The sequence below is a fragment of the Hemibagrus wyckioides genome, linkage group LG06, assembly GCF_019097595.1.
Source record: "Hemibagrus wyckioides isolate EC202008001 linkage group LG06, SWU_Hwy_1.0, whole genome shotgun sequence".
Taxonomy (NCBI): domain Eukaryota; kingdom Metazoa; phylum Chordata; class Actinopteri; order Siluriformes; family Bagridae; genus Hemibagrus; species Hemibagrus wyckioides.
Window position 1 is genome coordinate 4714573 of NC_080715.1, and position 13394 is coordinate 4727966.

Below are 13394 nucleotides of genomic sequence, written 5' to 3' on the forward strand. Positions count from 1 at the left end.
TTTCACGCTCTGTCCTACAAATTCACTTAATGACATCACTTCCTGTCTGGGTATGGAATTCACACACTCACTCAGGACACTCTGATTTATTTAGTAAGAAATGAAACACTTAGAAAGTTAAGGGTTCTAGATTTGTACAGGGTTCGACTGTTCTGTTGTAAGGAACCTTTAATGATCCTTCTGAGCTGAAGAATGGAACATTTTCTTTATAAGAAAGTTCAGCTTTTATGGTTTGGATGTCCAACCTGTCCTCTGTTGGAGAACCTTCTGTTCTACACAGTAGCTTCACAGGTTCCCCAGAGAACAAGAAGAACCTTCAGATCCTGATGGTGTCAAGTGTAGATTTGGAGGTTTTAGTAACACTTTAGTGTTGTTCCTGCATCATCAGCATTTTTTGCAGAGCATTACGGTTCTGAACATTACGGTTCTGTTGGATTTGAGTAGGAGCTTTAGATGAATTTTTTTTATTAATGTTTTAAGCACAAGTACCATAATTATGGGTTCTACCTGGAACCTTTTATCACTGTCTGTTTGGTTTTTTCTTCTTTTAAGAATTTGCATAAATTAGATGAGTATCAGTTTCTGTACACTCTTATAAAAGATTCCATTAGGGCTAACTTGCATAGTTAAAGGTTCTTTTGTTCCTAAGGAGGTTCTACTTGAAACTTTCTTGATGCTCTTTTCTGTGCCTTTTGAACAAAGTCCGAAATAATTTCAGATTCTTAGTTTTTAATGATGTACAACTTAGAGCCCTGTCTGATAAAGAACTTCTCTGTGGAAAGGATTGTGAAAAATGTTATCTAAGAAAATATTGGTGCCATTTCACGTATGCTCAAATAAAAGGGTTCTACAAGGATTAGTTAGTTTCTTTGCTTTTTGAATGGTTCTACATAGAACATTCGAAGTGGTCCTATGAGACAAGTCAAAGAAATCTTTTTTTAACAAATAATTATTTTAATTTTATTTTCTAAATGTGTTTTAACCACAAGTTTTGTTTTTCTTGCATACTTACAGGTTCTACCCATATTAGAACCCTTATTACAACCCTGTGTTGCATGGTTCTACTTAGAACTTTAGAGATCTTTAGATAAACAGATTTTGCTAACAGTATACACTATATAATTACAACTTCAGTTCATTTGCATTCATTTAAAACGTTTTCTATAAGGATTATTTGTAGAATTATGGGTTCTTTGCTTCCTAAAGAACCCTTTCTGATAGGAAAACCCTCTGTTATTTCCTCCATTAAGTCTGTAAGCGTTCTCTGTGTAAGGAACAAGCCGAAGGAACTGTTCTTCTATGTTAAATGTTGAATAGATTTTAGCCACCAGGCGATCTGCATGTACATGTTGGTTCATGTACAAGGTTCTTTGCCTCTTAAATGGGGTTCTCATGTGATTATCAGGTTCTATCAAGAACCTATCAGACTTCCTGTCTAAAAAGGAACAAGCCAAACAGGCTCTAGGTTGATTTTTTAGGCATGTCTCTATGATGGTACCAGTTCAGATATTTATTTCTTAACCCGGTTCTTCCTGGAACTCTTTAAGATAACAAAACTTCTTTTTCCTGAGAAAATGTTTATTTTTAAACCCCCCCCCCCAACCAAACACACAAACACACATTATTAGCGTTACAGGTTCTACATGAAACCTTTTTTTTTCTGAGAAGGAAATCCGTTGCTTCTGAGGGTTAAAAGAACATGAAGAACATTTGAGATGATGAGGCACCTTTATTTTTAGAAGGTTTATTTCTGTAGACACCAGGTTTCTTCCTGTCTCACACGAAATAAAAAAAAACATTTTCCCCGTCTGCACAATAGGAGGTGGATTCAGGTGTAACGTGATGCTGCGGTTCTTTCCTGATCACCAGGAGAACCTTCCTAACACCTTGTGTCTTTCTCTTATCTGCATATTTATATACTGTATATATACAGTATATATTATATAACCAGTTCAGCTCGGTGTATACGGAGATCCTTATCCTAAACAGACCCGATAAGCGGAACCACAGAGCCAAGTTGTGATGTTCTGCTGGTTTGTGGTTGTTCCACTTGGCATGCTGTCCCTGTGTATTGTTTACAGGGACACAGTAAGAGGCGTGAAAAAGCTGGGAGCTCGCTTGTGTATTTTTTTTCTTGAAAAACTGGCTGCAACAAGATCCCGCTTCAAACCTGAACTCCACTGGGGTATTATTCTTATACACAGCGTGGTTGCCTCGTGATTGGATTCCGCTGGGAGTCTGTGTGCTCTCTTTTTTCCTTTTGTGTGGCTCTTGTCTGCATGGATACGTGACGTCCGGGAATATGGATAAAAAACGCTTAAAAAGGAGATGAGGGTTTATCAGGATCCACCTATATTTTCCATATCTGCTATCTTAACATTAAACAAATTTCCACCTTAGTGTGAAACAGATCTGATTTTTTTTTCTCAGTAGAGACACTCTGGCGCTCTGGATAGCGTTCACAGATCCAGGTTTGATCTCGTGTTTGATCCCGAGCTCGGATTTCCGTCTGTAAGGAGTTCCAGGCTTCTGTCCCTGTCGGTTTCCATCCCGCCTCTTTAAAAACATCCCAGTTAGTGGATGGACTGCATTCAATTCTTCCTATGAGTGTGTGTTGGTGTGTACAGTGCATCACACTGTATGTGGTAGCTTTAGTGGTTAAGGTGTTGGACTACTGGAATTCGGAAGGTTTGAATCCTAGCTCCATCAAGCTGCCACTGCTGGACCCTTGAGCAAGGGCCTTAACCCTTTATTGCTCGGTTGTATAAAATGAGACAATTGTTCAGTCGCTCTGGATAAGGGTGTCTGCTGAATGCCATAAATAACTGTAAGTGAGACCCAAGCTTCTTGGACACATAAAGAGTTTTCACAAGAACTACAGTTAGAACTACAGGTTCTAACCCTGGCTGTTACCCCTGGGGTGGAGGAAGATTTCACTTGTATTATGAAGAAGCAGGTTTATGAAGCAGGGCTTTTTCCGCTTGGCGATGAAACTCTGCTCTGAAGCAGGATCAGAATTTTTACATAATTGCTCTCAGAAAATCTTCTACATTCTGCATTTTGAAAAATGTCCAAAATACTGTAGCTGCAGATTCGTTAGCATTTTAATGATCTTCTACTTAGAACCCTGTCTGATAAAGAACTCATCTGTTGTAAAGACCTTTCATGAAGTTCTTCCAAAGAGGGACGAGTCAAAGCAAAAGGTTATGGGTTCTTCTTAGAGCTGTCTCAGTTTTTTGTTCTACACAGAACCATAGAAATGATGCAAGATTAGAATGTTGCACAATCACAATCAGAAACTGGACCTGATTTCAGGTGAAAACCAGGACTTGGCTGAACAACACTGAACAAAAACGGTTGGGTGGATAGAGTCAAGCGGCGAAACACCGAACATCACGGAAGTGACTTTATCCAAGGCGCTGGATTTATCCAATCAATTGATTATGGAAATAAGATGAAGGTTGCAGCAGGGTTTAGGAGTGTAGAGTGTGAAAGGTCTGATTCTGAAGAGCCAGGATTCAGTGTTAACCCCAAAAGTAGGAACAGTGTGAAACCTCTAACTCAGGATTCTGTTTAACATGGGGTTTACTAGGACTCACGGGAAACCTTTCATGCTTTGTAGAAGGAAGGAAAAGAAAATCGATGATTTATTTGATATTTAGTGAAATCAGATGATGTTGAGGTTCCTTTTTAAGTCTGGTTTCTCTTCTTTTCCTCACCAGTATCATCTCTGGCGTGTTTATTAGGAATAAATCTAAATTTCAATTTGAATCATTTGATATTCCTGTAAATCTGATTTGTACAAATAAAATGGAATTGAATCAATTTGAATTGAAATAAATCGTTTGAAAAGTGAAAAGCCTAAGGAATTCTCAGTGAAGACGTCCTCGTCACGCTCCATATCTTCCTGCCTTCTTCTGTGCATCAGATAAGATTTTTTTTCCACTTGTACTATATGATCTCACAGTACAGAATGTTAAGAGGAAATATTTTAAAGTGCAGCATTGCTAGAGTATCCATGATATATACAGAAAGGAAGGAGACATTATTGTTGATAAGATACAGGAAGAATTTAGGAGTGGCAGGATTAAAGCAGCAGATGGAAATCTTCTCTTGACGTTGAGTAGAACCTGTTTGGGTTGCAGCAGCTTCGCCTCACGGGAAAAAATGTTAAAAGAGAATGTTAAAATGTTAAAAGTAAAAATAGGTTACTTGTTTTTCTACAAACTGCAATCATAAAAATGTCACACTTTAGGAAAAATGGTGTGGAGTAGTTACTTTGCTCTGAAAGTTAACAGCTTCGAAGCTCCACCCACTGACGTATGTCACATATACAGAAACATCTTGTTTCCTGCGATAACAAGTTATGTATCATGTCATTATTCTAAATAAATTTCTGCTGTTTGATTTTTTTTTAAAAAGTTTAAAAAAATTTTTTTCATAAACCTTATAAACAAGAAAGGAATTTCTTCAATATAATGTATTCAATATTTTTTTTTTATATTTTATATCTTTTCATTTAAAAAAATATATTTTAATAATTTTTTAAATAATAATTTGCAAAACCACTAAATAATAATAAATATTCAAGTGAAATTAAACGATTGAATGATGAATAGCTTTCGTCAATACTTTCGAAAATAAATAATTTTCAGAATAATATAATAAATAGTACAATAACTACAATTTTTCTTTAAAAATAAATTTATTTAAAAAAAAACTTAAAATAAATACTTGAACATGAATATCAGCAATCCACAGAAAAATCTTTTTATTTATTTATTTATTTATTTATTTATTTATTTATTTATTTATTTATTTATTTATTAATTATTTATTTTATTTTTTATTTTTTTTAATTTTTTTACTAAAACCCCTTATTCACCTGTAATGTTCCTCTGCTGTTTTTTTAGCATAGTCTTTTTTTTTTAGTTCACAGAAAGACACAAAGAAAGTGGGTTAAGTGGAAATGATTTCATTCCCAGTGTAGAGTCGAGCCATGTTCGCTGAAAACCTACATAACGTATGTTAATCATGTGGCTTTGAGGATGGAGCGGAAAACATTAGCAATCAGGAATCTTTTCCTGTTCAAAACGCTTTGTCTAACACGGTCACCATGCACATGCACACTGTCTTTATACTCGTACCTGAATATATTCAACATATAGATGAAATGCAGGATGAAAAACTAGCAGCCATACATCATGAGCTTAACGTATTTATCTCTCCTGATCAGCATATGAATTGAATTCGATCTGGAGGCGAGTTCTTAAGGTGAAAATGTATATTGAGAAAAACGAATTTCTCCATATGAAATAATGTAAATGCAGATAATCCGTTCCAGCCGCCCAAAATTATGACCAATATGAAGCGCATGTAAACTGTATGGCTGCTTACGAAAAACTGACCCAAGCCAAGCGTTCCATGTCAAGGGTCCTCAGAGGAAGTCGTGCCACCAAGCTTGGGCTAAAAATAGAACAGACCACCCACACCACCAATCTGTCAACAAAAAAACACCTAGCTGTAGAACGCATGCCGAAGGCAACATTGGTATCATGGCTTTACTAAATCCAAACTAAATTCAAATGCTTATGTCCCCTGGGTCATAGGCAGTCCACACAGACCTATCTTCAGGGAAATCTTCAGCATTTTTTGTCAGGTCTGCTTATATGAGGAATTCCCAGCTGATTGGCTGTTCTGTTTGTGGAAAAAGTTTTTTTTTTTTTCAGAATTCTGACTACAGCAGTAATATAGCATGCTAAGCTAAGCATCACAGCTAACTCAACAATCATATGATTTTTGTTTGTATGATGCAAAAAAATTACTCTAGGTGGCCTTATCAAACTTTTCTTCTCATCTTTTTCTTCCAGGCTATGTGGCCCCGAGGAACCTCCCCAGCGCAGGGTTCTTCCCCTTCCTGCAGACTCTCATGTGTAACACTGACAGCACCTGCTCCAGTAAATCCTACCTCCAGGAGTCCAAGTCCAGCGGCCTACGGCAGCGCAGGGACATAAACACACACAGGTTCCAGATCATCCAGTGCTCTGGGTTTTGTTCCTCACTGCAACACTGAATAATGATTTATATACTGAGTGTGAAATTGTGTAAACAGCAAATAGAGACTAGGAGCCTCACTGCCTGTAACGACGGCTACAGCAACCAGAAATTAATCTGTGATTAAAATGAAAAATAAAAAAAACAGAAGTATTTTTTATCAATTCTGAGCTGATCTCAGGAGAGGAGGTTTTAGCCCTGTAACCTGATGAGCAAATGGCAAAGCAATTTTGTACATAAAAAGATTTAATGAATCAATGAATCAATTCATGAATCAATCTATGAATCATCAAACCAAGCAACCAAGCAGTTCACTTCTCAAAATGAATAAGTGAATCAATTAATCAATCAGTGAATCAACAAACCAAGCAACCAACCAATTAAATTCGTAAAATGAATCAGTGAATCAATCAGTGGATCAAAAAACAAGCCACTAATCAGTTAAATTCTTAAAATGAATCAGGGAATCGATCAATGGATCGATCTATAAATCAACCATCCAAGCAACCAACTGGTTTGATTCTCAAAATGAATCAGTGCATCAATTGATGGATCACTCACTGAATCAACAAACCAAGCAATCAAACAATTAAATTCTCAGAATGAATCAATGAATCGATTAATGGCTCAATCTATGAATCAACCAACCAAGCAATAAACCAGTTAAATTCTCAAAACGAAACAATGAATCAATAACTCGAGCACCTTTCTAATAAGCAAAGTTACTTTATAAAATATATAACAATGATTTTGATTTGATGATTTGATTCACTTTACAGTGTAGTTATCTAGAATAGTTAAAAATTCTACAGATGTTTAGCATAGCCGTCCATGCAGCCTTTTGTTCCATTATGTTTACAATTACAGTCTTCAAAGTCAGTGGCAATGTTAAATCAGACACACTAAATCAGACAATATTCAAGAAAAGAAACTTGATTTGAGTTTTCTGGTTTATGATTACGCAAATTTAATAAAGTAGATTTTCCTTCTCTAAACACAAAGTGACTTTAAACACAAGCAGTCACTTCACCTTAATGTATTTATTCTTAGCCTCTGGTGTCTTTCCATAGTTTTCTTAGTGTATGTACGACCGAGGTGGATCATGTTTACATCAAGTACTCAGAGGTGATTCTCCTCAGTGACGGTGAGGTGATGGCAGTAATTCCAGAGGAGGCAGTAGATTCTTATAGAAGAAAGACAATGGTTTCACTCAAAGTTTTGAATTCTAGGCTTTGACCCAAAGTAAAGACATGACACTCAGGCGACACATCTTCTCGTAAAGCATGACGTTCCTTATGTTTCTTTTTACTTATCTGTATTGTTGTCAGTCAAAAACCAAGACTTATGAAGACTGGCTTCTGGCTTGTTTTCAAACAGAGGAGCAGACACACCCTCATGCTTTTGTGTTCGTTTTTAAGAAAATTGAGCTCTGTTGATGAATGTTTCTCCGTTGCCCCTGGAGAAACCTTCAGCACCCTGATTCTTCTATTGTTTTGAGGGTTTTTTTCCTTTTCCAACCTAAGTCTGTTTTTTTTAAATGTAATTTTGATGTAATAACAAATCTACGACACTTAAAATAGAATGATCTCACATTTGAAAACCTCTCAGGTCATTTTTTTTCATTCACATTTCTTTAAATGTGAGAGCAAAACATCTCACACAATTGCAAAAGTAACTTTTACATAATTGAGGTCATTTATTTTATTTATTCTTGTATGCAAAAAAGCACTAAATTTAAAGGGTTTTTTTAAATTCCTTTTAGCAAGTCTGCTTTTGAGATTTGTTTTGCATTTGAGTGCTTGTACACATCCAACAAAATTCTATGAAATCCAATAAAACAAACCAGATTGGTTTTGTACAGGAAATTAATTACTGTCCCTGAAATAAATTATGATTTTATAACCAAAAAAAATTTCTCTGGACATAGTAACAAAAATATGAATTCAACTTGGAGAAATTTGCAGTGGCAGTTGTTTCTGAGCATTGGTGCTTGGACCCCTGTAATCGCTTCAATGTCCGTAACTCACTTTTCAATGTGTAGCACTAAAAAGAGAATAAAAGTGAAGTTGTATAACACATTGTGGAAAGCCAAGTGATAAAGCAGGATTCAGTAAAATTTGATAAAACAGATAAAATGTTCTCTACAAGCCAGTGCTATTGTCTGTCATCATCTACCACCGGTTCTTTAGGCGGTGATCGTCACGGTCATTGTTCTGCCTGCTGTTGCACTTGTGTAAATGACGTGTGAGCTTTACTTCACACGGTACATTCTTCTGCACTAAAGTCTGAATAAGAACAAAGATCAAAGTTTGATTATCTCTTCAAAGCAGAAGAGATCATCTTTGTCAAATGCAAAAAAAATATGTGTTTGCTCTGTTGAGACTGTCGAAACATGCAATATGCCAACAATCTATTCCTTTGATAAGACCAGCAATGACGTAGAAGTAGAAAAAATATCTTAGGCTGAGTATTGGATGTGTTTATTTTTGTACTCACGTGACAGGATTTAGTAATTTGGGCCTATTCACAAAATAGTGCTTGGACCCCTATAATCGCTGATTCACCTATATTCAAGATTTAATTGATCTGAATTGTGGATGTGATGATCTTTAAATCCAAAGTCAAACCACTAATCTCTCTCTCTCTCTCTCTCTCTCTCTCTCTCTCTCTCTCTCTCTCTCGCTCTTCTCAGTTCTCCATTGTTACCTCATGGTTTACCTCCTCTACCCGACCTGGAGAAATTGGGTTTGGTCCATGTGATCAGGAAGAGAGAGACGTCCAACACCACAGAGATCCTACAGAAGTGGGATAGATGGCTGAGTGTGTACCTGCACTATCCTGATTTTCTAGTATCACTTTATTTTACCATATGCTAAGGTGCTAGTAATAACCGTATGCTAAGTAGCTAGTGATAACAAACAAACATGCAGTGAGTAACATTATATAGTGCTTCATTCCGATCTTCTAATCTGATTGGACGAACAGTGTTCCAAGAGAGATCAGTATAACAACTAATGAGTCTGTGTTTGCTACATGAATTTGAAATCCTAGCATTAGTTTGAAACCGTTACTGGACTTGATTGTACAAAACATGCCAGATGAGGCATTTTTAATGAATATAAATTTTGACTTTAAAAACTATAAGGCAATTTCAACAGCACTTATTTCCAGATGTGCAGAAACATCAGTAGATTCAGACAATTTTTGAAAGCTAATACCGCTAAAGTTAATACTATAAAGCAAACTGTCTAAATCAACTGCTTTAACGCCTGGATACATTACAAACAAACAAACAAAAGAGATCACTGTCAACTTTAAAATCATCAGAAAATCAGAGCTAAGTTATAGATCCAATCTGAACAGTAAGTAATAAAAGTAATAAATCAATTAATGTATCAAATTATCAAATCAAGCAACCAACCAGTTAAATTCTTAAAATAAGTCAATGAATCAATTAATGAATCAACAAACCAAGCAGCTAGACAATTAAATTCTGAAAATGAATCAATGACTCAATCAATGAATCAATTCATCAACAAACCAAGCAACCAAAGAATTACATTCTTAAAATGAATCAACGAATCAGTCAATGAATCCACAAACCAAGCAACTAGACAGTTAAATTCTCAGAATGAATCAATGAACCAGTCATCTTGCCAACAGCCGCTTTAATGCTGTAAGGCAGCAATTAGTCAGAAGTAGAAAACAATCCTTTGCATACATTCTGAGCTGAAAATATGTGGAAAAGTATCAGGTATAAGGCAGTATTTGTTGCTTGGAAGCCAACAGGTTGCCAGGTCATGATTTTAGAAGCTAAATAATAAAATTATAAGAATTTATCAGGGCTTTATACCTGCTTTACGTCTTGTAACAGAATCATCACCTATGTTAGATTATCATACTTTATGAGCACAAAGCAACATTACCTCCTTAATTAACTTTCTAATTTGAATACCTTGAAAAATAAATTTAAACGGCCAGGATGAAAATCTAGTAATATTTCTGAATTGCATGGTTTATAACTATCCCTCATTTAAAAGCTTTTACAGTTCATTATTATTAATTGGAAATGGGCTGCGTCTCAGTTGGATCTCTAGCTCCCTAGATGAGGAATCAGTGTATCAGAACCCTAACCCTGCACACATGTATCATGTAAAAACCAAACATAGGGAATAATTAAGTTTTACATGTCATACATTTGTTCATTCAGGCAACATTGTAGGCTAGCTAGTCGATTTTTTAATATTTTTTATAAATCATCAACACTTAACAAACCGTATATATAGCATGTCATATAAAGTTATTCAACTCTAATGTGGGTTAAGTAATCATTTGAGATGAAGGTGACTGAGAGTTTGGTTCGGATTATTAGAGACAACACAACGTCCAGATTTCCAGTAAAGTGAACATAGTGATCACTGATGCTCCCTGGTTTTGTGGTGCATGGTGGGACTTTTTTTACGAATCCAACATTCCAGTGTTCCAGGAAGAGACACAGAACTTAAAATGTCTGACTAACTGATCAGTGTCCTGAGTAGTGAACTAGGGAGCCGATTGAGATACACCTCATGGTCATGATTTAACAGAAACAGAACAGAAATAGCCTTTATTTGTCACATATACATTACAGCACAGTGAAATTCTTTCTTCGCATATCCCAGTCTTGGAGGTTGGGGTTAGAGTGCAGGGTCAGCCATGATACATCGCCCCTGCAGCAGAGAGGGTTAAGGGCCTTGCTTAAGGGCCCAACAGTGGGAACTTGGCGGTGCTGGGACTTGAATATTCCAGTCAACGAACTCCCAATATTCCAGTCAACGACCCAGAGCCTTAACCACTTGAGCCACATTCTGTATCATAGTGTCCTGAGGACTTCAATTAAAAAAGACTGTAGTTTTGATTTTTAGCTCACAGAATATATCTTTTTTTCTTAAAAAACCTATCTAAATGCTGTCAATTGGGCAAAATAAGGCAGTTACCTAAAAAAACATGTATATAACCTCTTGGCAGTCCAGCGGCAGGATCCAGTGCTCTTATTGCCATGGCCCAGGTTCGATTTCCAGGGGCCGGGCGCTAACCCAGCCACTGAAGAGTTAACTCCCAGTGCTGGTCCAAAGCCCAGATTAAAATGGAAGAGTAGAATCTGTGTAGAACCTGTGCCCAATCGAAACATTCAGACCGAATGATCCGCTTTGACGACCTCGAACAGGGAGCAGCTGAAAGAACAACAACGAAAACTTAAAAAATTCATATGTTTAAAAATAATCATTTGAATATTAGCTGAAAAAACAAGGCTAATTTTTTACCTTAGGCCTGCTTGCAGCCAGGAGAAAAAATTACAGCAGGCTTCAGAATAATTTAGTGCTTTAGTATTAAATTTACACCCAACTGACTCAGTATTTATGACACTTTTTTACAGTAACAACAACATATAACAAAATAAGTGAGTAATAGGTCAATTTCCTGCTAAAAGATCAATAACAAATTCACCTGAATGATCCTGAGGCACTTCTGCATTTTACTACATTTATTAAAGCTAAATGTTTTAGTTTTATACTTTCGTTTTGCACAATAACAATGGAAACTCTTTTTTTTTTTTTTATCTGGAAGATTCCAGCATTCAGGCCTCATCGAACCTCACCACGACTATCTTGGATACCATCAACAACACCATGGTGGCCGATGAGGTTAGCCGACAAAAACGCTTTTTTATACATTTATTTGTTTTTCTCTATATTATTGAAAAAAAAAAAAACTAAAAAAAGCAAAACTCAAGTCCAGAGTATTCAGTGTGAATTTTTATTTTTCATTTTAAAATTCAAACAATATGGCTTTCAGTATAATATAGCACATGATCCAGCACATACTATTATTTTGCATTTTACATTTTTTAATTTATTTTTATTTAGTTTCGATTTAATTTTCTTCATCAGCTAATTCCCACCCGTTTGTTCACACATTTAATTTGCAATTCTGAATGAATAAAATAATTTTTTTGTTAATAGTTTAAGCTAATTCTGCTATCTGCTATGCTTACAGCTCACTTTAAATTAATTTTATCCAAAAAAAAAAAGTCCTGGGTGATTTAGGTTTAGGTTAAAATGATTTATGATTTTATATCATTTTTGGTAGAAAATCATCTTAACCAACAATCTTTTTGGTATCATTATGGCTATGGCTATTAAGGCTAAGATTAAATAAAGCCACAGATAAATTTATGGATTTAATTGGATGATTTTGAATCTAGTCAGTAAATAAAGTTTGTTTAATTGAACTGGTAGCTCTGCAAAAAAATGTTTTCAATCTTTACTTTTTTTTTTTTTTGAAAGAAATTTAGCCGTAAATTCGGCTGGTATCGTTACCGTCCAGCAGGCATTATGTAGATGTTTGGTATGATGGAGAGACTCTTGTTTTGTGGTCTGAAACTGAAATGCAACAAAACTCTAGTTAATGAAACACCTGCTACTGAACAAAGGAGGACAAAGAGTGAAGGAAACAAAGAAAGATGTATAGCAAGCTAACATGAAGAATCACAGTCTTGTCTGTTCAAATGCTATATTGTTGTATCTGGGTGTGGTTATTTGATTGAAGCTTCCATGACATAACCAGCCAAACGTTTCACGTGTCACCTCCAGGACGTCTTGAACGCCATCCTAGTCTCGACGGGAACCCTGAAAAGCATATTCTGCAATGTCTCCATGTCTATGCTGGCCGATTATAATCAATCCAGCGCGGTGTTGGAGCATTTCTGCAGGTCCAACGATACGGCTCTGGAAGTTTCTCTCTCCATGCTGAACCAGGTGAAGCTCCATCACCTGCACACACAAACACACACACACACACACATATCCTCACACACTGGGTTCTTTGCTGTTATTTACATGTTCAATTTCTTAATTTCCTTAAAGGTCAGGCCCAGAATGAGGTATAGCTACAATATCGTGACATAAAGCACCGGAATGTAAAAAAGTTCTAAAATATACCCATTATGCTAGAAATCAGTGCTGAATAATCAATAATACACAATCAGTACAGTTTATTTATATTACAAATATAAGTAGAAATAGATACATTTATAGTGTAGATACAATATACCAATTTTTAGTACAAAAATAAAATTTAAACTGTGCTGCGTCTATAGTTTCACATGTTTCATACGTAACCTGAAAAAAATCCGGGATAGAAAATATGGACTGTAGAACATTTTATTTTAGATTTATTCTAATATTATTTAATAGTCACTTTAATTTGCGATTTTTTTGAAATATTTCTTTTTGTTAATAGTGTAATCTAATTCTTCTGCTATGAAACATTTCTGTTTAACCATTTTTCGAACTTTTATA

General features: G+C 35.7%; 1 protein-coding gene across 1 annotated transcript in view; it reads left to right on the forward strand.

Moving 5' to 3' along the window:
- abca12 (ATP-binding cassette, sub-family A (ABC1), member 12) overlaps positions 1-13394 on the forward strand; it is a 99786-nt gene that overhangs the window by 3858 nt on the left and 82534 nt on the right. The window contains exons 4-7 of the mRNA XM_058393192.1: positions 5871-6024; positions 8747-8874; positions 11662-11738; positions 12687-12851. Coding sequence (XP_058249175.1) covers positions 5871-6024; positions 8747-8874; positions 11662-11738; positions 12687-12851 — 524 coding nt within the window. The remainder of the gene's footprint in view (positions 1-5870; positions 6025-8746; positions 8875-11661; positions 11739-12686; positions 12852-13394) is intronic.